Raw genomic sequence first — 26,296 nt, 5'->3', positions numbered from 1 at the left:
GCAAGGTTGAACACCTAGACCAGGAGACGCGTAGTGGGGCTAACATGGCCGTCTTCAAGCTCTCGGCCTAGACCACCAATCCGGACGGATCCCGCTCACCGTCGAGCTGCTGCTCCCCGTAGACGATGGGATTGGGGTTGATGCTGCTCCTGAGAGCGCGGAGCGGCTCGCGCTCCGCCTGGACCGCTTCCCAGTCCGCATCTACCTGGCCGAGTGTGTCGACTACCGCCGGCTAGTGCCGCCACCGCCCCCTCCGGCGGCTGACGACTCCGGTGATTCCAACCATAGCTCCCCGCCCGTCCCTCCATGCTGGCCGCAACACCACCAATTTCCGCCCGATAATCCTGATCCCCGGCAGCCTCCGGCGAATGGTGGTCACCGGCGCTACCGCCGCCGTGCGTTGTGCCGCCCGCTTGGCGTGGCTGGGAAGGCATCCTCGGGGCCCACCCTGGTGCCGTCGCTTTAGCCAACCGAGTCTCCGCCCTGCTTCGTCTGGGCTCCTCTACTTTGGATAAGGGCCACACCCTGTCCCCGCCTCAGCGCGTGATCCCGTGACCATGCAGATTGCTTTGGCGCCGTGCGATTCAAATAGGCTGGCTCTTGTCGTTAGCCCAACAACCGCGCCCTCGGCCCCACCACCTGCCTCGGAGCCGGTGATTCCAGAGCCTTCCAGCCCGATCGCGCAGCGCCAAGTGGCCGATGTGGATGCGCCAACCTTGACCGCGGTTGACCAAAACGAGACCCCGGGCGTGGGCCGCCCGACAGTTGTGGACCATGCGCCCGACTCCCCGCCAATCGCCGCCCCCTGCCCCGAATCTCCCTCGGGTGCCGCATCGCAGGACCTTCCCCCACCAGCACACGAACCGGTGGGCCCGCAAAGCGCTTTTGGCGCCAATCCCACCGAGTGGCCGAGAGCCCCATGCAACCCCAGCATGCATGTGGACGCCCCTCTGCCCAATCTTGGCCCCTCTTGATGCGTGGACTGTAACGCCGCCATGCAACCTTCACGCGCCTCTCCGGATGGCAGCTCGCTATCCTACCCAACTCTGCCTCCCCTGGCCTGCGTCGCGTTCAAACACGACCCTTGACCAGTCCGCATCGCCAGCTGTCGAGCCTGCCCGGTCGCCGGACAGTCTGGAAGCTGCAGATTCGATGGACCCCGCCCCCCCTCATTGCCTCCCCGGCCATTGGCCGTGCGTCGCTTGCCCACCCGCTCTCGACCCCACGGGGTGTTTTGTCGGGCTGCTCGGGCTATCCCTCCCAGGAAGATTTCCGGCACCCCCCCCCACGCCTCCCCGATGGCTCGCCCCTCCCTGCATCGGATCCCTGCATTATCCTGTTCCCTCCTGCGGTTGGCCGCGTCCTGCCCGCCTCGGATTCCCATGTGATCATGTCCTCCCCTGCGTCGACTGATGCGTTGGTCCCTTCCCCCGGCCGGCCCCGCTCCCCGCCTGTGGTGGACCCTACCGTGCATGTCGTTGATCCCGAGGCCATGCAGCGGCCCACGGCCATGTTTCTCTCCCTGCTTGATTCGGCTCAACAGGTGACCGATCAGGTTTTGCCTCAACCCATACCCGCTCCACGGCGCCGTCGCAATGCCGTCCCGCCCAACTTTACCCCGTGCAGAAGCAGCCGCATTGCCAAGACTGACTGTGGGCTGGATTCCGAGCTGAAAGCTAAGCGCGTTCTTCTCCAGCACCTTGGGCTCCTTGAGGATGATGGCCGGGTGGACGACGCCATGCTTGCGAAGTATGCCCAGCTATTCGCGCGTCCGCTCACGGAGGACGTCATTCAGGCCTTCGCGGATTACTATGGCTGGCAAATCCCTCGTGGCGTAACACAGCTCCTCGATCGTGCGCCGGTTCAACCGTTCCTAGTCCCTTCCTAGGGCTCTCCTCTCGTTCTTTGCCCCCCCTCTTCTCCATGGATTGTAATCTCAAGTTGGTTTTTTGGAACGTGCGCGGCCTCAACTCCTGCGCAAGACGTACGGCTGTTCGGTCTCTGGTCTCATGTGTCTCCCCCTCGATCGCTGCCTTAGCGAAACGAAGCTTGTTGTGTTCACCGCCGCTCTTGTTACTGAGAACCTGGGTCCCTTGTATGGGGGCGACTTCTTCTTCCTCCCAGCGTCCGGGACCCGCGGTGGCATTCTGATTGCATGGCGCGACTCCGAGATATCCCTGTCCCGACCGGAGATTGGTGATTTCCATGTCTCTGCCCTCGTCACTTCCCTCACCGGTGGGCGGCACTGGTGGCTCTCCGCTGTCTATGGCCCCCAAGATGACGCGGCTAAGGTGGAGTTTCTTGCGAAGCTGCACAACTTTTGCCTCACCTGGGCGGGCCCTTGGCTCATAGGGGGCGACTTCAACATGATCCTCTCCTTCGCGGATAAGAATAATAATCGCCTGCACCATCGCTCCATGAGCTGTTTTCACCGCTTCGTTGCCGACATGGAGCTCCGTGACATGTACCTCCACGGCTGGAGGTACACTTGGTCGAATGAGCAGGACTCCCCCACTCTCGTGCGCAATGATCGAGTTCTCTGCACTCCTAGCTGGGATGCCTGCCAACCTACCTGCTCGCTTCACTGTCATGCCTCGACGACCTCTGACCACGCCCCGCTCTTGCTGGATTGCTCCCAGCAGCCCGGAATGCGCATGTGCTTTCACTTTGAACGCTTATGGTTTAAGCTCGATGGTTTCCAGGAAGTGGTGGCGGAGGCATGGAACGCCGAGCCTCCGGCCGCCGACCCCTTCCGCCGGCTGTACCAACGCCTAAAATTCACTACCCGTCGCCTCCAAAGTTAGAGTGCATGACGTGTTGGCTCGGTCTCCCTCCAGCTCTAGGTTGCGCGCGAGCTCATTGCCCGGCTAGATGCAGCTATGGATCAGTGGCCTCTCTCCCTGCTCGAGACTTGGTTGCGCAGGAACCTCAAGCTCAAATACCTCGGCCTCGCGTCCCTTGAGCGCACGATCGACCGGCAACGTGTGCGCCTATCTTGGCTTCGCGAGGGGGACGCCAACTCGACCTTCATCAAGATTCGCGCCTCTCACGTCTCCACAAGAAGAGGATCCGGCACCTGAGCGTGGGCGACGTGCTTGTTTCTGACGACGCCGGTATGGCAGAAGCTGCCTTCAACAACTTCGCTGGCATCCTAGGTGCAACTGACTCGCGTGTTTCCACCCTCAACCTTGAGGCTTTTGATGGCCGTTCCTTCGACCTTTCGTCCCTCGAGGTTCCTTTCTCCGAGGCTGAAATATGGGCGGCGGTTAAGCAGCTCCCGTCTGGCAAGGCGCCGGGCCCCGGCGGCTTCACGTTCAAATTTCTTCGCGCTTGCTGGGATGTCATTAAGAAGGATATTTGCGACGCTTTTGATAAGCTTTTTCACATGAACGACATGGGCTTCCAGAAGCTTAATGAGGCCTTCATCACCCTTCTCCCGAAAAAGTCCGACGCTACCTCTCTTTCGGATTATCGACCGATCAGCCTCATTCAGCTCTTCGCCAAGCTCTTCGCCAAGGTTTTGTCGCTTCGGCTTGCTCCTCATCTTGGCGCCATGGTTTCCTCTAATCAGAGCGCCTTCATCTCGGGCCGCAGCATCCACGACAATTTCATCCTTGTCCAGCAGACAGCCCGTCAGCTCCACAACATGCGTGCCTCGTGTGTGCTCCTCAAGCTTGACATTGCGCACGCCTTCGACTCCGACTCCTGGCCGTTTCATCTTCAGGTCCTTCGCCACCTTGGCTTTGGTCCTCGTTGGTGAGAGTGGATATCCATCCTTCTCTCCACTGCCAAGACCCGTGTATTGATCAATGGCAACCCGGGCCCGCCAATCTTTCATGAGAAGGGCTTGCGTCAGGGACGATCCTGTCTCCCCGATGCTATTCGTGCTGGTCATCGACATCCTCAACTATCTACTTTAATTCGCCACCAGTTCTGGCGTGCTGCGTCGCCTCACCGAGCGCCGGATGACCTCGAGCATTTCCTTCTATGCGGACGACGTGGTCATCTTCTGTCACCCTGACCCGCAGGAGCTTTTTGTCATTCGTGAGCTGCTTCACATTTTTGGTGCTGCCTCCGGCCTTCACACTAACTTCCAGAAGTGTTCAGCCACACCCATCCAATGCTCAGACGCGCAGCTGGTGCATACCGCCGGCATGCTCGCCTGCCCAATCGTGCACTTCCCGATCACCTACTTGGGCATTCCTCTCTCGGTTCGAAAAGTCTCTGCGGCTGCTCTTATGCCTCTGGTGGAGCGCCTGGCCCGCAAGCTTCCTACTTGGTGCGCTTCTCTTCTCTCCTGCGGCGAGAGGTTGGCCTTCGTTCGTCATGTCCTTGCTGCTATGCCCACCCACCTCCTCTTGGCCATGGCTCTGCGGCCTTCCATCCTCAAGAAGATCAACCGTATCATGCGCGAGTTCCTTTGGCACGGTGGCAGCGATTCCTCGGGTGGTGGTAATATCGTCAGCTGGCGCAAGGTGTGTTGTCCGCTGGAGTTCGGGGGCCTGGGCATTCGGGACCTACAGCTCACGGGCATTGCTCTTCGTGCCCGCTGGCTTTGGCTCAAGGCCACTGACCCCTCTAGGCCGTGGAGACATCTTCATTTCCCGTCTGGCGCTGATGTCCAGGAGATCTTCAATGCTTCCACGAGGTGGATCTTGGGGGACGGAAATTCTTGCCTCTTCTGGATGGACAGGCGGATCAAGGGGCAATCCGTCAACAATCTTGCCCCGGCCATTCTCGACTTGGTCCCCAAGAGGCTCCGTCGGACGCGTTCCGTCGCGCAAGGTCTGCTGGGCAGGGCTTGGATCTCCGACATCTGTGGCGCCTTGGGGCCCGAGGCCATGGTGTAGTACGTGGAACTCTGGAGACGTCTACAACATTTACCCCTTTCTACCGCCTAGACGAGCTGCGTTGGCGTTGGACGAGCAGCGGCTCCTACTCCGCTAAGTCCTGCTATCTGGCGATGTTCTCCGGTTCCACCATTGCCCCGCACTGGAAGCTTATTTGGCTTTCTTGGGCCCCTCTTCGCATCCAGTTCTTCGCCTGGTTGGCTGTCTTGGATCGCTGCTGGACTGCTGCCAAGCTTGCTCAACATGGGCTCCCGCATGATGATCTCTGCCCGCTTTGTGCCCAGGAGCTCGAGACGATCGACCACCTGCTTCTCCGCTGCTTTTCTCTAGGACCGTCTGGCACGAGATCTTTGCTTGGTGCCGCGCCCCGATCCCCCTACCCCATGACTACCAGGCCTCCTTCCTGGACTGGTGGTCGGCCTCGGTCGCGGTTGCGCCTACCGCCATGCGCAAGGGGCTCTCCTCCCTGGTGCTTCTTTCCGCATGGTCCATCCTGCGTCACCGCAACGCATGCCTCTTCGACAATGCAAGCCCCTCCACCGTGCTGCTCCTCCAAGCCATCAAGGACGATGCTAGGGTTTGGGCCTCAGCCGGCACCAAAGACATAGCTAATCTCATGCCACCTTGAGCCTCTTCAGGCTGAGCATCCCGTGTTCTGCTCGTGTAACCTCTCCCTATGCTTCTCTGCGTACGTAGTGAGCGGTTACCCCCCCTCCTCCTGTGAAACTCTTGTTCTCTTCTACCTATCAATGGAATGATACGCAATCGTTGCGTATTCGCGAAAAAAAATCATGCAACGGCGTTGATGAGGGTGTGTGCCCTCTCCTTGGAGAGAACATCGTGACGAGATTATCTTTGTAGACAAAGATATCATCAGTAAGATAAGGGTTTTATGTCACTCGGCATGAGACACCCTCGAGGACAATTCCGTCACTTGGCTCACATTGTGAAAAATATATCTTTCATTCGGATGAACCTCACTCGGTTTATTAGGAGACCAGCGGTATGCAGCATTGATGAAGACGTTACCAAGATTTGAAGCTTGACATTTCTACTAACAATTAGAACGTCCATAACCTCCAGTAGCGGACATGTATTATTACTCTTTAACACACCTGTAACGTAGCAGCAGTCGAGGGGTAGCAAACCCTATATAAGCATACCACTGGCGTCCAATTACGGGTTCAAAACCTCTGTAACAACAAATCCATACGCAAGAAACACCTCTCCAAAGAGGGGTCTGAACCTGTATAATCACCCACCAACGCGTCGTTAGATCATGCCTTGTTCTCCTACCTCTCTCATTATCAGATTTACCCAACGACATATTCCCTCTAGCGACCCCAGCAAGCGAATGAAACAAAAATAGACCATAAGAATCACAACTTAAGAACCTTGATTAAACCAAAATTCAACAACATCGAATTTGTTAGCTATCTTACAATATCCATGCAGAGAAGAATAGAAACCACATAAATATTCTAAAATCGAGTGTCGCACCCTGCTCATCAAAGAACTAACAATCTCGAATGGTGAAAATGCTAATAATGAACTCTGGCCACCATGCAACAAAACCATGAACTAAAAAAACCAACCGCAATGGCAGGAGTAGGATAGTTCATGTGCTCTAGTAGTCATAGGTTCCTCACAACCATGGAACTGTTGATAAAGAACAATGGATGCAATGCATGTTGGAAATATGCCCTAGAGGCAATAATAAAAGCATTATTATTATATTTCCTTATTCATGATAATTGTCTTTATTCATGCTACAATTGTGTTATCTGGAAATCGTAATACATGTGTGAATAACAGACACCAACATGTCCCTAGTAAGCCTCTAGTTGACTAGCTCGTTGATCAACAGATAGTCATGGTTTCCTGACTATGGACATTGGATTTCATTGATAACGAGATCACATCATTAGGAGAATGATGTGATGGACAAGACCCAATCCTAAACATAGCACAAGATCGTATAGTTCATTTGCTAGAGTTTTTCCAATATCAAGTATCTTTTCCTTAGACCATGAGATCGTGTAACTCCCGGATACCGTAGGAGTGCTTTGGGTATACCAAACGTCACAACGTAACTGGGTGACTATAAAGGTAGACTACGGGCATCTCCGAAAGTGTCTGTTGGGTTGACATGGATCAAGACTGGGATTTGTCACTCCGTATGACGGAGAGGTATCACTGGGCCCACTCGGTAATGCATCATCATAATGAGCTCAAAGTGACCAAGTGTCTGGTCACGGGATCATGCATTACGGTACGAGTAAAGTGACTTGCCGGTAATGAGATTGAATGAGGTATTGGGATACCGACGATCGAATCTCGGGCAAGTAACATATCGATTGACAAAGGGAATTGCATACGGGGTTGATTGAATCCTCGACATCGTGGTTCATCCGATGAGATCATCGTGGAGCATGTGGGAGCCAACATGGGTATCCAGATCCCGCTGTTGGTTATTGACCGGAGAGTCGTCTCGGTCATGTCTGCTTGTCTCCCGAACCCGTAGGGTCTACACACTTAAGGTTCGGTGACGCTAGGGTTGTGAAGATATGTATATGCAGTAACCCGAATGTTGTTCGGAGTCCCGGATGAGATCCCGGACGTCACGAGGAGTTCCGGAATGGTCCAGAGGTAAAGAATTATATATAGGAAGTGCTGTTTCGGCCATCGGGACAAGTTTCGGGGTTATCGGTATTGTACCGGGACCACCGGAGGGGTCCCGGGGGCCCACCGGGTGGGGCCACCTGTCCCGGGGGGCCACATGGGCTGTAGGGGGTGCGCCTTGGCCTAGATGGGCCAAGGGCACCAGCCCCAAAAGCCCATGCGCCTAGGGTTCCACTTAAGGGAAGAGTCCAAATGGTGGAAGGCACCTCTAGGTGCCTTGGGGGGGAGGGAAACCTCCCCTTGGCTGCCGCACCTAGGAGATTGGATCTCCTAGGCTGGCGCACCACCCCCCTTGGCCCTCCTATATATAGTGGGGGAGAGGAGGGACTTCATACACCAGCCCCTGGCGCCTCCCTCTCTCCCCGTTACGTCTCTCTCTCGTAGTATAGGCGAAGCCCTGCTACTGTGACGCCCTACATCCACCACCACGCCGTCGTGCTGCTGGATCTTCATCAACCTCTCCTTCCCCCTTGCTGGATCAAGAAGGAGGAGACGTCTCCCGTCCCGTACGTGTGTTGAACGCGGAGGTGCCGTCCGTTCGGCGCTTGGTCATCGGTGATTTGGATCACGTCGTGTTCGACTACATCATCACCGTTCTTTGAACGCTTCCGCACACGATCTACAAAGGTATGTAGATGCATCCGATGACTCGTTGCTAGATGAACTCCTAGATGGATCTTGGTGTAACGAGTAGGAAAATTTTTGTTTTCTGCAGCGTTCCCCAACAGTGGCATCATGAGCTAGGTCTATGCGTAGTTCTTCTTGCGCGAGTAGAACACAATTTGTTGTGGGCGTAGATTTTTCAACTTTCTTGCCGCTACTAGTCTTTTCTTGCTTCAGCGGCATTGTGGGATGAAGCGGCCCGGACCAACCTTACACGTACGCTTACGTGAGACCGGTTCCACCGACTAACATGCACTAGTTGCATAAGGTGGCTGGCGGGTGTCTGTCTCTCCCACTTTAGTTGGAGCGGATTCGATGAACAGGGTCCTTATGATGGGTAAATAGAAGTTGACAAATCACGTTGTGGCTTTAACGTAGGTAAGAAGTCGTTCTTGCGAGAACCCTAAATTCAGCCACGTAAAACTTGCAACATCAATTAGAGGACGTCTAACTTGTTTTTTGCAGCAAGTGGTTTGTGATATGATATGGCCAAAGTTGTGATGAATGATGAATGATCTATATGTGATGTATGAGATGTTCATGCTATTGTAATAGAAATCACGACTTGCATGTCAATGAGTATGACAACCGGCAGGAGCCATAGGAGTTGTCTTTATTCTTTTATATGACCTGCGTGTCATTGAGAAACGCCATGTAAATTACTTTACTTCATTGCTAAACGCGTTAGCCATAGTAGTAGAAGTAATAGTTGGCAAGCAACTTCATGGAGACACGATGATGGAGATCATGGTGTCAAGCCGGTGACAAGATGATCATGGAGCCCCAAGATGGAGATCAAAGGAGCTATGTGATATTGGCCATATCATGTCACGTTTATTATTTGATTGCATGTGATGTTTATCATGTTTTGCATCTTGTTTACTTAGAACGACGGTACTAAATAAGATGATCCCTCATAATAATTTCAAGAAGTGTTCCCCCTAACTGTGCACCGTTGCGACAGTTCGCTGTTTCAAAACACCACGTGATGATCGGGTGTTTTATTCAGACGTTCACATACAACGGGTGTAAGACAGATTTACACATGCAAACACTTAGGTTGACTTGACGAGCCTAGCATGTACAAACATGGCCTCGGAACACAGAAGACCGAAAGGTCAAGCATGAGTCGTATAGAAGATACGATCAACATGAAGATGTTCACCGATGTTGACTAGTCCGTCTCACGTGATGATCGGACACGGCCTAGTTAACTCGGATCATGTAATACTTAGATGACTAGAGGGATGTCTAATCTAAGTGGGAGTTCATTAATAATTTGATTAGATGAACTTAATTATCATGAACTTAGTCTAAAATATTTTACAATATGTCTTATAGATCAAATGGCCCACGTAGTCCTCAACTTCAACGCGTTCCTAGAGAAAACCAAGCTGAAAGACGATGGCAGCAACTATACGGACTGGGTCCGGAACCTGAGGATCATCCTCATAGCTGCCAAGAAAGATTATGTCCTACAAGCACCGCTAGGTGAAGCTCCCGTCCCACAGAACCAAGACGTTATGAACGCTTGGCAGACACGTGTTGACGACTACTCCCTCGTTCAGTGCGGCATGCTTTACAGCTTAGAGCCGGGGCTCCAAAAGAGTTTTGAGAGACATGGAGCATATGAGATGTTCAAAGAGCTGAAAATGGTCTTTCAAGCTCATGCCCGGATCGAGAGATATGAAGTCTCCGATAAGTTCTTCAGCTGTAAGATGGAGGAAAATAGTTCTGTCAGTGAGCACATACTCACTATGTCTGGGTTACATAACCGCTTGTCTCAGCTGGGAGTTAATCTCCCGGATGATGCGGTCATTGACAGAATCCTCCAGTCGCTTCCACCAAGCTACAAGAGCTTTGTGATGAACTTCAACATGCAGGGGATGCAAAAGACCATTCCTGAGTTGTTCTCAATGCTGAAATCAGCGGAGGTAGAAGTCAAGAAGGAACATCAAGTGTTGATGGTCAATAAAGCCACTAAGTTCAAGAAAGGCAAGGGTAAAAAGAACTTCAAGAAGGACGGCAAGGAGGTTGCCGCGCCCGGCAAGCAAGCTGCCGGGAAGAAGCCAAAGAATGGACCCAAGCCCGAGACTGAGTGCTTTTATTGCAAGGGAAGCGGTCACTGGAAGCGGAACTGCCCTAAATACTTAGCAGACAAGAAGGCCGGCAAAACAAAAGGTATATATGATATACATGTAATTGATGTGTACCTTACTAGTGTCCGTAGTAGCTCCTGGGTATTTGATACCGGTGCAGTTGCTCACATTTGTAACTCAAAGCAGGGGCTGCGGAATAAGCGGAAACTGGCAAAGGACGAGGTGACGATGCGCGTCGGGAATGGTTCCAAGGTCAATGTGATCGCCGTCGGCATGCTACCTCTATATCTACCTTCAGGATTAGTTTTAAACCTTAATAATTGTTATTTAGTGCCAGCTTTGAGCATGAACATTGTATCGGGATCTCGTTTAATTCGAGATGGCTACTCATTTAAATTCGAGAATAATGGTTGTTCTATTTATATGAGAGATATGTTTTATGGTCATGCTCCTATGGTGAATGGTTTATTCTTTATGAATCTCGAACGTAATACTACACATGTTCATAATGTGAGTACCAAAAGATGTAAGGTTGATAATGATAGTCCCACATACTTGTGGCACTGCCGCCTTGGTCACATAGGTGTCAAATGCATGAAGAAGCTCCATGAAGATGGACTTTTAGAGTCTCTTGATTATGAATCATTTGACACGTGCGAACCATGCCTCATGGGTAAGATGACCAAGACTCCGTTCTCAGGAACAATGGAGCGAGCAACCAACTTACTGGAAATCATACATACTGATGTGTGCGGTCCAATGAGTGTTGAGGCTCGCGGTGGCTATCGTTATGTTCTCACGCTCACTGATGATTTAAGTAGATATGGGTATATCTACTTAATGAAACACAAGTCTGAAACCTTTGAAAAGTTCAACGAATTTCAGAGTGAGGTTGAAAATCAACGTGACAGGAAAATCAAGTTTCTACGATCAGATCGTGGAGGAGAATACTTGAGTCACAAATTTGGCACACACTTAAAAAAATGTGGAATAGTTTCACAACTCACGCCGCCTGGAACACCTCAGCGTAATGGTGTGTCCGAACGTCGTAACCGCACTCTATTAGATATGGTGCGATCTATGATGTCTCTTACCGATTTACCGCTATCTTTTTGGGGCTATGCTTTAGAGACTGCCGCATTCACTTTAAATAGGGCTCCGTCGAAATCCGTTGAGACGACACCGTATGAATTATGGTTTGGGAAGAAACCTAAGCTGTCGTTTCTAAAAGTTTGGGGATGCGATGCTTATGTCAAGAAACTTCAACCTGAAAAGCTCGAACCCAAGTCGGAAAAATGCGTCTTCATAGGATACCCAAAAGAAACTATTGGGTACACCTTCTACCTCAGATCCGAAGGCAAGATCTTTGTTGCCAAGAATGGGTCCTTTCTAGAAAAAGAGTTTCTCTCGAAAGAAGTAAGTGGGACGAAAGTAGAGCTTGATGAAGTATTACCTCTTGAACCGGAAAATGGCGCAACTCAAGAAAATGTTCCTGAGGTGCCTGCACCGACTAGAGAGGAAGTTAATGATAATGATTAAGATACTTCTGATCAAGCTCCTACTGAAATTCGAAGGTCCACAAGGACACATTCCGCACCAGAGTGGTACGGCAACCCTGTCTTGGAAATCATGTTGTTAGACAACGGTGAACCTTCGAACTATGAAGAAGCGATGGCGGGCCCGGATTCCGACAAATGGCTAGAAGCCATGAAATCCGAGATAGGATCCATGTATGAAAATGAAGTATGGACTTTGACTGACTTGCCCGTTGAACGGCGAGCCATAGAAAATAAATGGATCTTTAAGAAGAAGACAGACGCGGATGGTAATGTGACCATCTATAAAGCTCGACTTGTCGCTAAGGGTTATCGACAAGTTCAAGGGGTTGACTACGATGAGACTTTCTCACCGGTAGCGAAGCTAAAGTCCGTCCGAATCATGTTAGCAATTGCCGCATTCTACGATTATGAGATATGGCAAATGGGCGTCAAAACGGCATTCCTTAATGGTTTCCTTAAGGAAGAATTGTATATGATGCGGCTGGAAGGTTTTGTCGATCCTAAGAATGCTGACAAGGTGTGCAAGCTCCAACGCTCGATTTATGGGCTGGTGCAAGCATCTCGGAGTTGGAACATTCGCTTTGATGAGATGATCAAAGCGTTTGGGTTTACGTAGACTTATGGAGAAGCCTGCGTTTACAAGAAAGTGAGTGGGAGCTCTGTAGCATTTCTCATATTATATGTAGATGACATACTATTGATGGGAAATGATATAGAACTCTTGGACAGCATCAAGGCCTACTTGAATAAGAGTTTTTCAATGAAGGACCTTGGAGAAGCTGCTTATATATTAGGCATCAAAATCTATAGAGATAGATCGAGACGCCTCATAGGTCTTTCACAAAGCACATACCTTGATAAGATATTGAAGAAGTTCAATATGGATCAATCTAAGAAGGGGTTCTTGCCTGTGTTATAAGGTATGAAATTGAGCTCAGCTCAATGTCCGACCACGGCAGAAGATATAGAAGAGATGAGCGTCATCCCCTATGCATCAGCCATAGGTTCTATTATGTATGCCATGCTGTGTACCAGACCTGATGTAAACCTTGCCGTAAGTTTGGTAGGAAGGTACCAAAGTAATCCTGGCAAGGAACACTGGACAACGGTCAAGAATATCCTGAAGTGCCTGAAAAGGACTAAGGAAATGTTTCTCGTTTATGGAGGTGACGAAGAGCTCGTCGTAAAGGGTTACGTCGACGCTAGCTTCGACACAGATCTGGATGACTCTAAGTCACAAACCGGATACGTGTATATTTTGAATGGTGGGGCAGTAAGCTGGTGCAGTTGCAAGCAAAGCGTCGTGGCGGGATCTACATGTGAAGCGGAGTACATGGCAGCCTCGGAGGCAGCACATGAAGCAATATGGGTGAAGGAGTTCATCACCGACCTAGGAGTCATACCCAATGCGTCGGGGCCAATCAAACTTTTCTGTGACAACACTGGAGCTATTGCACTTGCCAAGGAGCCCAGGTTTCACAAGAAGACAAGGCACATCAAGCGTCGCTTCAACTCTATTCGTGAAAATGTTCAAGATGGAGACATAGATATTTGTAAAGTACATACGGACCTGAATGTAGCAGATCCGTTGACTAAACCTCTCCCTAGAGCAAAACATGATCAACACCAGAATTCCATGGGTGTTCGATTCATGACAATGTAACTAGATTATTGACTCTAGTGCAAGTGGGAGACTGTTGGAAATATGCCGTAGAGGCAATAATAAAAGCATTATTATTATATTTCCTTATTCATGATAATTGTCTTTATTCATGCTATAATTGTGTTATCCGGAAATCGTGATACATGTGTGAATAACAGACACCAACATGTCCCTAGTAAGCCTCTAGTTGACTAGCTCATTGATCAACAGATAGTCATGGTTTCCTGACTATGGACATTGGATGTCATTGATAACGAGATCACATCATTAGGAGAATGATGTGATGGACAAGACCCAATCCTAAACATAGCACAAGATCGTATAGTTCGTTTGCTAGAGTTTTTCCAATGTCAAGTATCTTTTCCTTAGACCATGAGATCGTGTAACTCCCAGATACCGTAGGAGTGCTTTGGGTATACCAAACGTCACAACGTAACTGGGTGACTATAAAGGTAGACTACGGGCATCTCCGAAAGTGTCTGTTGGGTTGACATGGATCAAGACTGGGATTTGTCACTCCGTATGACGGAGAGGTATCACTGGGCCCACTCGGTAATGCATCATCATAATGAGCTCAAAGTGACCAAGTGTCTGGTCACGGGATCATGCATTACGATATGAGTAAAGTGACTTGCCGGTAACGAGATTGAACGAGGTATTGGGATACCGACGATCGAATCTCGGGCAAGTAACATATCGATTGACAAAGGGAATTGCATACGGGGTTGATTGAATCCTCGACATCGTGGTTCATCCGATGAGATCATCGTGGAGCATGTGGGAGCCAACATGGGTATCCAGATCCCGCTGTTGGTTATTGACCGGAGAGTCGTCTCGGTCATGTCTGCTTGTCTCCCGAACCCGTAGGGTCTACACACTTAAGGTTCGGTGACGCTAGGGTTGTGAAGATATGTATATGCAGTAACCCGAATGTTGTTCGGAGTCCCGGATGAGATCCCGGACGTCACGAGGAGTTCCGGAATGGTCCGGAGGTAAAGAATTATATATAGGAAGTGCTGTTTCGGCCATCGGGACAAGTTTCGGGGTTATCGGTATTGTACCGGGACCACCGAAGGGGTCCCGGGGGCCCACCGGGTGGGACCACCTGTCCCGGGGGGGCACATGGGCTGTAGGGGGTGCGCCTTGGCCTAGATGGGCCAAGGGCACCAGCCCCAAAAGCCCATGTGCCTAGGGTTCCACTTAAGGGAAGAGTCCAAATGGTGGAAGGCACCTCTAGGTGCCTTGGGGGGGAAGGAAACCTTCCCTTGGCTGCCGCACCTAGGAGATTGGATCTCCTAGGCTGGCGCACCACCCCCCTTGGCCCTCCTATATATAGTGGGGGAGAGGAGGGACTTCATACACCAGCCCCTGGCGCCTCCCTCTCTCCCCGTTACGTCTCTCTTTCGTAGTATAGGCGAAGCCCTGCTACTGTGACGCCCTGCATCCACCACCACGCCGTCGTGCTGCTGGATCTTCATCAACCTCTCCTTCCCCCTTGCTGGATCAAGAAGGAGGAGACGTCTCCCGTCCCGTACGTGTGTTGAACGCGGAGGTGCCGTCCGTTCGGCGCTTGGTCATCGGTGATTTGGATCACGTCGTGTTCGACTACATCATCACCGTTCTTTGAACGCTTCCGCACGCGATCTACAAAGGTATGTAGATGCATCCGATGACTCGTTTCTAGATGAACTCCTAGATGGATCTTGGTGTAACGAGTAGGAATTTTTTTTTTCTGCAACGTTCCCCAACAATGCAGTACTTTTAACAAGATATATAGCCAATCACGTACCTGGCAATCGCAAGTGTGGAAGTTTCATGTGCTCTTATTGTCATATGATCTGGCATTGGTGGAAATGGAGAGGTGTAGTAGGGAGCTCACTCATAGCTCGTCGGTGTAGATGAACATATACATCAAATTAAGCTCCCTAGGGGACCTCTCATGTTATCAGCCTTCAGAGTTGTCCGAATTTTTACTTAGGACGGGTCTAGCCGTCCAATCAGAGTTAACATTCCCGCCTAGGCCATTATAATTGCATTCAATGTTGACATATTATACAAGGCATGAATTTTGTGGTAATAATTACAAATCTCTCATCCTCTCTAACTAGATTTATTTCATAAGCTTTGGAACTGGTCGGTTAAAATATCGATCTCTCCCTCAAGCATGGGTCCCATGTGCACTTCCTTTAGCCCAATACAAGAAACTTGCTCCCAGACATAGATTTTCTTGTAAGTTTTGTAACTTGCCTCTCCCCCAATATGTCGGTCCCATATATATGCACGTGCTTGCCAGAAGTCATGTTTTATATCTAGCTGTTAGAAGGGAGCATTTTTTAAGTACATTCAAGTAGCCCGATATCCCACCAATGACACAAGTTTTTTTTCCATTTTCAATCTAAAGCTCCCTTATGTTGTAGTTGCTATCTCTTGATCTAAATGTGCTCATGATGAGTATACTAAACATAATGGCTGCCTAGTCTAGTGTACACAAGCCCCGCCCACTGGGTTATACAGGCGATTATGTCCTAATCCTATATCATGACCATCATGTTGTACTCAATTTTCACTTCATGTTGAAAGCATATTTGCAACATGATTGCCCAACTCCTTTTTTAGGGCTAAACTCATTTTGTTAACATGGTCACATATTGTATAGTTGCAGATGTGACCTAATGGAGTAGCCCACTGGATCGTGCCAACCTTATACATGGGGCCCGCCATGGGTCTCCTAGTTGTGTTCTTTGTGCACTACTCCTCTAGAACAATCTTGGATACATTTGTTTTTTCTTATTGTCATGTTGTTTATGTTTAAGAATAAACGATACATTAGATAGGAAATAATATAAGTAATACTTGTAAGAAGTCTGAATTAATTAGCGCACATGTAATACTTGTAAGAAGTCTTAATTAAACTACAGAGAGAATGATAAATTTTTGGATGAGTAACCCAATCACTTGATCACACACACACCCGTGCAACTCAAATGTGCCTTTGCATATGGCCAACCCGGCCCAGTTAGTTCTTTTGCTTTTGGCAACCAAATATGATCTCCAGCACCTGCCAGGATTATTCCGTGCAAGTAGCCAAATAAGGGAAAGACAGTAAAACGGCTAAATTCTTCTAGTATATAGCACTCACCTGTCAATACCAAGTATAAAATTGGTGTCACAAAACTATTTTGTTGAATCATAGCCGGCACCAAAGACATAGCTAATCTCATGCCACCTTGAGCCTCTTCAGGCTGAGCATCCCGTGTTCTGCTCGTGTAACCTCTCCCTATGCCTCTCTGCGTACGTAGTGAGCGGTTACCCCCCCTCCTCCTGTGAAACTCTTGTTCTCTTCTACCTATCAATGGAATGATACGCAATCGTTGCATATTTGTGAAAAAAAATCATGCAACGGCGTTGATGAGGGTGTGTGCCCTCTCCTTGGAGAGAACATCGTGACGAGATTATCTTTGTAGACAAAGATATCATCAGTAACATAAGGGTTTTATGTCACTTGGCATGAGACACCCTCGAGGACAATTCCATCACTTGGCTCACATTGTGAAAAATATATCTTTCATTCGGATGAACCTCACTCGGCTTATTAGGAGACCAGCGGTATGCAGCATTGATGAAGACGTTACCAAGATTTGAAGCTTGACATTTCTACTAACAATTAGAACGTCCATAACCTCCAGTAGCGGACATGTATTATTACTCTTTAACACACCTGTAACGTAGCAGCAGTCGAGGGGTAGCAAACCCTATATAAGCATACCACTGGCGTCCAATTACGGGTTCAAAACCTCTGTAACAACAAATCCATACGCAAGAAACACCTCTCCAAAGAGGGGTCTGAACCTGTATAATCACCCACCAACGCGTCGTTAGATCATGCCTTTTTCTCCTACCTCTCTCATTATCAGATTTACCCAACGACATATTCCCTCTAGCGACCCCAGCAAGCGAATGAAACAAAAATAGACCGTAAGAATCACAACTTAAGAACCTTGATTAAACCAAAATTCAACAACATCGAATTTGTTAGCTATCTTACAATATCCATGCAGAGAAGAATAGAAACCTCATAAATATTCTAAAATCGAGTGTCGCACCCTGCTCATCAAAGAACTAACAATCTGAATGGTGGAAATGCTAATAATGAACTCTGGCCACCATGCAACAAAACCATGAACTAAAAAAACCAACCGCAATGGCAGGAGCAGGATAGTTCATGTGCTCTAGTAGTCATAGGTTCCTCACAACCATGGAACTGTTGATAAAGAACAATGGACGCAATGCAGTACTTTTAACAAGATATATAGCCAATCACGTACCTGGCAATCGCAAGTGTGGAAGTTTCATGTGCTCTTATTGTCATATGATCTGGCATTGGTGGAAATGGAGAGGTGTAGTAGGGAGCTCACTCATAGCTCGTCGGTGTAGATGAACATATACATCAAATTAAGCTCCCTAGGGGACCTCTCATGTTATCAGCCTTCAGAGTTGTCCGAATTTTTACTTAGGACGGGTCTAGCCGTCCAATCAGAGTTAACATTCCCGCCTAGGCCATTATAATTGCATTCAATGTTGACATATTATACAAAGCATGAATTTTGTGGTAATAATTACAAATCTCTCATCCTCTCTAACTAGATTTATTTCGTAAGCTTTGGAACTGGTCGGTTAAATTATCGATCTCTCCCTCAAGCATGGGTCCCATGTGCACTTCCTTCAGCCCAATACAAGAAACTTGCTCCCAGACATAGATTTTCTTGTAACTTTTGTAACTTGCCTCTCCCCCAATATGTCGGTCCCATATATATGCACGTGCTTGCCAGAAGTCATGTTTTATATCTAGCTGTTAGAAGGGAGCATTTTTTAAGTACATTCAAGTAGCCCGATATCCCACCGATGACACAAGTTTTTTTTTCCATTTTCAATCTAAAGCTCCCTTATGTTGTAGTTGCTATCTCTTGATCTAAATGTGCTCATGATGAGTATACTAAACATAATGGCTGCCTACTCTAGTGTACACAAGCCCCGCCCACCGGGTTATACAGGCGATTATGTCCTAATCCTATATCATGACCATCATGTTGTACTCAATTTTCACTTCATGTTGAAAGCATATTTGCAACATGATTGCCCAACTCCTTTTTTAGGGCTAAACTCATTTTGTTAACATGGTCACATATTGTATAGTTGCAGATGTGACCTAATGGAGTAGCCCACTGGATCGTGCCAACCTTATACATGGGGCCCGCCATGGGTCTCCTAGTTGTGTTCTTTGTGCGCTACTCCTCTAGAACAATCTTGGATACATTTGGTTTTTCTTATTGTCATGTTGTTTATGTTTAAGAATAAACGATACATTAGATAGGAAATAATATAAGTAATACTTGTAAGAAGTCTGAATTAATTAGCGCACATGTAATACTTGTAAGAAGTCTTAATTAAACTACAGAGAGAATGATAAAATTTTGGATGAGTAACCCAATCACTTGATCACACACACACCTGTGCAACTCAAATGTGCCTTTGCATATGGCCAACCCGGCCCAGTTAGTTCTTTTGCTTTTGGCAACCAAATATGATCTCCAGCACCTGCCAGGATTATTCCGTGCAAGCAGCCAAATAAGGGAAAGACAGTAAAACGGCTAAATTCTTCTAGTATATAGCACTCACCTGTCAATACCAAGTATAAAATTGGTGTCACAAAACTATTTTGTTGAATCATCCCCCCCCCCCCCTGCGCACGGTCTAAAATGGCTTATTAGACTAAGAAATGAGTAGCCTCAGTGAAGGATAAGAGCAAGAGGGTTAGAGGAGAAATCATATTCTTATTGTCACCTTATATATAACGTACAAAAATAAACATAGCTATCCAACAATATATAGTCAAGTTGTAAGGCAGCAAGTGTGTATCTGTCACGCCACCCTGATCAAATTGATGGAGGAGCACATTGAATATTCTGGTCAGCGCAATTACCATATATGCATAGACCAAAAGATATAAGTTGAGTGTGCTTTTCTGAACACTCAATATAGCGATGACGAGAAAGCCCCCCTCCCCCTCCCCGCGCTTTAGATTATAAACCAACGGCCAACAACAAAGTTCATCCAACAAGATAGTTCAAGGTGCAAAAAAAAATAAAGTCGAACAGTTTGTTATTTCACAACCAACGCACCACGAGCTGTTCCGAATAGATTACATGGCACATCAGGTAATTAATGAAACAAATCTAAAAAAACAAGGTACTTTGATACAACTTAGAGAAACCAATTAAATGACCTAGTTTTGGAAGCCTCGCCTTAGAGAGATGTAGTATAAGAAATTCATGAATTTTTACAATCCTAAGTGGTATGATTACTGAATCAAGTAACAAAAATTGTGACGCTTTATGTACAATTTTCTTACAACAAACTAGTGCATTATTATCTTTGATTACAAGCTAGTAGATCAAACATTTCAGAAATCACACGTACCGTGAACAATATACAGAAACAACACACAAAGAATCCGGTAATTAATTCTCAGTGAACAAAATTAGTTGGACTACGAGCAATATCCGCAAATTGATAATACATCACATGCATAACCAGCGATTAATAAAAACCCGAACGATAAAACATGGACATTAGCAAGGAAGAAGATCCACCTATATTGGATGCACTCTATTGCTGTATCCAGATTTCAGAGTAACTAATTCTTGTCTGTTCTCTCTCGATTCTGCTTCTGATATCTCATATCTGCTATATGTATTCTATAAACTACTGGAGGATTATAGGCTTAGTTACCATTTACACTTAATTACATAATAGTGAATCATGAATCCTCAAAACAAAAATGAGCTAGCAAGCAAAGAAAGAAACACAAATGGACCCCTGAGTCATCACAAAAGTGGGCACCTGACAAAGATCCAATTAATCACCACCATATTGCTCTCAAATGCATGCGAGAGTGATCAATTACTATGTCGATATCATGATGAACACATATATTGCTTAATATCCAGTGCACGTGTGTGTATGTAGCTAATCAAGCACTGAATTTCATTATTACTCACAAAATAAAGAAAACACGATTGATTAGACATCGAATCCAGAGGGGTGTAGCTCACCGGTGACTAGTGCCTGTCGAGCCTGGACATGCCAACCATGGAGGCCGCCACGGGGGCGTAGTAGTAATAGTGAGTCGACCCCGAGACCACCTGAGTCGGGGCTCTCGTGCGGCGGAAGGCCATGCCGGAGAACCGCACGGCCACGAGCAGCGCCGTGCCGAGCTCCACGGCCATGGCGACGACTTCGTGCAGCCGGCAGATGCTCCTCCGCATGACCACCCCCAGCACCACATGGATCGCGCAGTCCATGGACGACATCGGTCGGCCGGCCAGCCAGCCGGCGTCAAATGTGAGATCGACCCTCGCCGGTGCCGACGACCTAGCTTCTCTCTAGCTAGTTAGTTTTCTTTGGAAGCCTGGCGTTGTGTGTTCGATCGAACTAGCTAGCTTGCGGCGTGTGTTTTAGACGGCAGGTAGAGGTTGCTTTTGTCATCTACCTTCCAATAAAGATTTGGTAGCTAGCGTATGTGATGCCGATGGCCGTCTGATGGATCGATGCAGGTTATGTAGATCCATGAATTTTTACCAACTTACTATTTGTAAACCTTAAACAATGAAATTAGTTAATGTTTTCATTGTCCAAAAAATAGTTAATCACACAGTAAGCGTGTTGGGGCAAGGAGAGGAATGCATGAAAACAGGACAAAGTTTTGTTTTCAATTTCTCTCTTTCTTTCCAGAACATTTAGGTAGTACGACTTGTAGTTGTGGCTACTCCGTCATCTAAAAATGCAAGGCGTACACGGCAACAGAAAATTATGTTTTACCAACAATTTAACTAGAAAAGTAGTCAAGTGACACAAAAATGATATGATCTTTGGATTAATATTCATAAGTATTTTTCACTGATGCCATTTGTGTTTCACATATATTTTTCACATTTGCATGTCTAATTGTTAGGTAAATTTAGATATTGGAATATGTGCATGTCTTGGAAAAGGAGGGAGTAGTTTCGATTACAGAGAAAGGACTGGCTGATTATTAATTTTTGACAGAATGGATTTCTTTATTATTTTTTGGCTGAATTGCTTAATTAATTAACACCAATTTGTGGCATCTCATCAAATGTGGACATCCGTAAGCTTGCGCAGTTGCACTCGATTATTATAACTAGGCATAGTACCATGATCTATTGACAAAAGAGCTAGGTACTGTATATCAGATCCTACCATGTGTGCATGTCGTCATTTCAGTTACTCAATGGCCACATCATGGTTGTATGTTTAGAGAATCTCTATATGCACGCCGTGGTGCATCCATGGCCTACTTGCACATTACTATTCCTCTCTCAACAAATGGGCACATTTGTTGTCATTTTTTTTGCGAGAAGATCTTGTCATTGTTAGTATAGACAAAAAATACTATTCACAAAACAAATCATGACTGTGCATAGTATCGACTGAACGATTCAACTGTATGTAACACAACAAAAACTAAAAATTTAATCTCCAATGGAATGATTTGTAATGCATGTTTTTTCAGAAGACGGTGGCAGGAAGAACCATAGACTTCCTAAATTCATGTGCACTAGAAGCTTACTAGACTGAATTTGCACCCAATTATAAGGGTTTGTCGGTTTACATCATTTAACCTCGGTCAATGGCCTTTGACAAGACGGTATTTGTGCCAAGTGGCATTTTCTAGCACACACTTAACGGAAGGATGATTTTGAGTACTAGAAACTTCTAATGGAAAAACCGAGTAGTGTGACATAATTAGTGGCAAAATGATAAAAAACGTGAAATTAAAAGTTCAATTATCGAATTCCAAGTGTTTTAGTCCTCCAAAATTCGCACAAATATCCTTTGAATTAAATATAATATAGCATCAAAAATGGAAAATCTTATATCTATTTTATCAAGGAATCCAATTTTTTTTATTAATTTCATTACTACCTCCCAGGTTCTTAACATCTTGTCCTCAAAATTAATTTAAAAATTTATAAAAATATTAATTAAAAAGTCTTAATGAGGACGGCAAGGTCAGTCACTCACATGGGGCATAGCTTTTATCACCTTTGCCAACCTGCCGAGGTGACTGTAACACGATGTGCTCATTCCCATGTGCTTTGCACCGTCTTTGACACTTGATGTTCTCAATCAATCATGTTCAATGACCATGCATGACAAAAGTTTATGGCTTTCTTATTCAAATGACTTTTATAGAATTTAGAGCGTATGAATTCTTAGTAATTCTCCATGTGTAGGTCATTTTAATCGCTTATAATTTTTTCTAAGGATTTATTTGACACTATTTCAGAAAATTTCCATTCACTCAAACATTTTGCAAATATAGTATCTTTGTTTCCTTGTGGTGTGTCAAATACTCTGTATACTAATTCCTGTAACTTGCAGATCATATTTTTTATGTAACCTGCAGAAATTAGCATAAAAGAGTATTTGTCATACCATAGTCCTGGACTTTTTCTTGCCATTGTGTTTAACAAATCATGTGAATCAAAAGAGGATCTTAATAGGCTGGTGAATAATTTTTTCGCTTCGACACAGCCATACTAATTCTAGAGTAACACAAAATGCTTGTACATGTTTAAGGTGAAATTAAGCATAAGGGTTGGATGGGGTATTGCAAGCCTATATATGTCGTTGAAAATAAATACATTTTTAATAATTAAATAAATAAATAAATGTGTGTGAATATTTCTATAGTTGGACCACCCTGATCCATCGAGCTGGATACGCCATTGTATAGCCATGCTAGTATACAATATTGTGGGAATGGGTTTATATATACAAGAAAAGAGAGAAGCGGTCTATACGTGGGTGAAGTCAAAGAAACGGTAAGAAGCCCATTGTTGGACAGCGAACTCATCGTGTTCTCTGAACGTTTTAGTTGTGTAAAATTAAGTACAGTACCAGTCTGTTTAGAAATTGTTTGACCAGCCCCTTATGTAATACTTCTATTACTAGGAGTACATGGTACTGAACGGACGGTTGGCTGTGTGTGTGTGGAGGGCCCGGATGAGGACATGATGTGGTCATCGGCCGGTGGCACACATACCAAGGGTGGGTGTCGACATCTTGTCTTGGGTTAATTTGGCGTTTGCTTGATGGCCGTTGTCCCTGAGTCATCTCCATGCTGATTGATGCAAGGATACAATGCTTGTTTAATTTTGTTCTCCGTGAGTTGGTATGTGTGGGTGCATCCCACCTGGCATACATACATACTGTTCAAGCATAGGACCCAGCATAGTTTCGCGTCGGCCGGCAACGTGCGAGCAAGATTTTGGTCCCCTGAAAAAATGTCTTATGGGGCATCGAGATTTTAGTTATCATGGTAGCGAAAAATACCGAACAATTTTTCTTTTGAATGAATTTTGAATCTGATTAAAATTCATCTAAAATTCAGTCTGAATTCTTTCAAATTCAAAACTTTTGGAATTTTTTTCTATGTAAGGTGATTTCTTGTGGGGTACTGGGATTTGTGGTTGCCGCCCGTTAACTAATTTTTTTTTCCACCAGAACCCAAAACCTTGTGTGCGGGTACGGAGGTACACGCTGCAACTACTACCTCTGTTCGGGTTTGTTAGTCCCTCTCGTATTTTAGGTTTGTGCACTGGTTTCTTTATCCGGTGGACCCAAAGAATGAGGTTGTCGATGATTCGCTTAAGGGTGAAGATGTTGTGATGGTTCTGTTGCTTGAAAGTCGTAGCGTTTCTGGAGTCCTATATCTTCCACAAGATGATGAGGAGGATGGAGTGCCAGATTAGCGCATCCACCCGGCTAGGGAGACGACAGTCCCAAAGGTCATCGATGGAGCTGGGGGGTGAGAGTCCGATCCGTTGCCCTATCCGCTGTGCATGCGGGCAGTCAATGAAGATGTGCGAACTGGTTTTGCCGTCAAACCCACATCGTGGGCTGAGTGAGTCCGAGATGATGCGCTTGCGGAATTGCTTTTGGAGTTGAGACGTCCATGAAACACGAGCCATGCAAAGATCTTCACGTGGTTTGGAACGCATGCAAACTAGATGGCAATAACATGCACGTCATATCGTTGTCGCCAGGACCGGACGAGCGCTACCTCTATAGTGGACTAGCAAAATGTTAATACTCCCTCCGGTCCTTATTACTCCATGTATTATATATTTTTCTCTAGTCAAACATTGTATAGTATGACCAAATTTATATTAAAAAATATCAACATCTACAATACCAAATATGTATACTATGAAACTACAGTTCATAACGAATCTAACAATATTGATTTGGCATTGTGATTTTTTATTATTTTTTCTATATGTTTGTTCAAAGTAGAGATAATTTGATTTTGGACAAAAAAAGGACCGGACGGAGTACATGTTATCCAAAATTATATTGTTGGGTTCCTATTTGAATGTAGTTTGCAGTGATATTATTTTTGCTACATATAATTTATAATTTATTAGTTAATGTTATGGTCAAAATATGATGCAAAATACAAGGAGGATTAGTAAACCTGGGCTGGGAGGTGGTATGTTCCGACTTCCGAGGTGAAAACTTTCTCCTTTCGTAGTGTTACCATTTTATACTTGGCTTTTCCTTTTGCAAGTGAAAAGAAAAATCTCACCCACATCTCCAATGAAAATCTCTCACCCAACCTCCATTTGTCAGGGTGGGATTAAATTACAAGTAAATTGGTTTTGTACCTCTAAAGTTGTCGGTGGAGAATAATACTGATATTTCATCTTAGCTTGTCTACTTGGCATGATCCAAATGAAGGCCATGCGTTTGGCAGCTCTGATCCCGGCGTTTACAGTATCAGTAGGGACTTGGGTTTCTGTAATGTAATATATGGATGTCACCCTTTTTAGGGTCTGTATGAACTTTTCTTTCTATCATCACATTGAAATGCAAGGCTTTTTACCTGTTGTTTTAAAAAAAATGGCTTTTCCGTTCTGACAGGATTGGTCCACCTATCAGTCTTACATGCCCCGAGACGTATATGAATTTGTTTGGACATCTCCTCCGTGGCTACTTCACCCTTTGCTCGCGGGCCACCACTCACCACAAAGCATGGCAAGAAAGATGGTATACAAAATTTATTTTTTGAGGGCAGAAAAATGATACAAATTGAGAGGGGAAATCAACACAAAATGGATCTGGCTGGAAGAACTCCATCTAGCGGCGAAATGACTATTGGGGCGATGGTGCGCCGGAGTTTCAACAGCTGACAGCCGAGCGCGCGGAGTCCGCTACGGCGGCGATGTCAGGAAGGTCCATCTTCATCGCCGTAGCGACGATGCCATGCCATGATGGACCGTCCCAACACCGTCTCCATTCCCATTGTTCGATCCATTTTGCTGCTCATCAACCGACAGCGGAGGTGGATGGCCCATACTGACACTGAGAAGCTCCGGCGAAGGTCATCGTAGGCGGCGGCCGCCGCGCGTGGAACCGGCTTCCGGCACCGCAGGCGGCAGCCGTCCATTTATCTCATTAAGCCATCATACAATCCGCTACTGCATCCATTATTCAGGTTGGTTGCGTCCGTCGACACAACATATTCAGAAACTTTCCCCTGCATGCTCTGCTACTGCTCCCTGTAGGAAACATCCGTGCTCTGTCTAGTGTCTACACAGCATCCATGTCCATGTCCAAACGAAATTGTTGAAATTATTTAGTATGCCTTCCGTATATAGAAACCAATCAGTGATCCAACACGATATTCCATAA

General features: G+C 46.6%; 1 protein-coding gene across 2 annotated transcripts; it reads right to left on the bottom strand.

The window, feature by feature from the left end:
• Window positions 1-16,528: 16,528 nt before the first annotated feature.
• LOC147982119 (uncharacterized) lies at window positions 16,529-21,090 on the bottom strand. 2 transcript variants are annotated; one of them, XM_087514240.1, is made up of 2 exons: window positions 20,629-21,090; window positions 16,529-19,111 (listed from the first exon to the last, which is right to left on the bottom strand). In XM_087514240.1, the coding sequence occupies exon 1, from the start codon at window positions 20,884-20,886 to the stop codon at window positions 20,635-20,637; it is 252 nt and encodes an 83-aa protein (XP_087370366.1). In that variant the 5' UTR covers window positions 20,887-21,090; the 3' UTR covers window positions 16,529-19,111; window positions 20,629-20,634. The 2 variants fall into 2 exon arrangements, with proteins under 2 accessions (XP_087370366.1, XP_087370365.1); XM_087514239.1 differs by lacking the exon at window positions 16,529-19,111 and adding an exon at window positions 19,133-20,416.
• Window positions 21,091-26,296: the final 5,206 nt, after the last annotated feature.

Source organism: Triticum urartu, chromosome 3A (genome assembly GCF_056163025.1).
Source record: "Triticum urartu cultivar PI428250 chromosome 3A, HENAU_Tu73, whole genome shotgun sequence".
Classification (NCBI taxonomy): domain Eukaryota; kingdom Viridiplantae; phylum Streptophyta; class Magnoliopsida; order Poales; family Poaceae; genus Triticum; species Triticum urartu.
The sequence above is the reverse complement of the archived record's forward strand: the minus strand, read 5'-3'. Positions and strand labels throughout refer to the sequence as shown.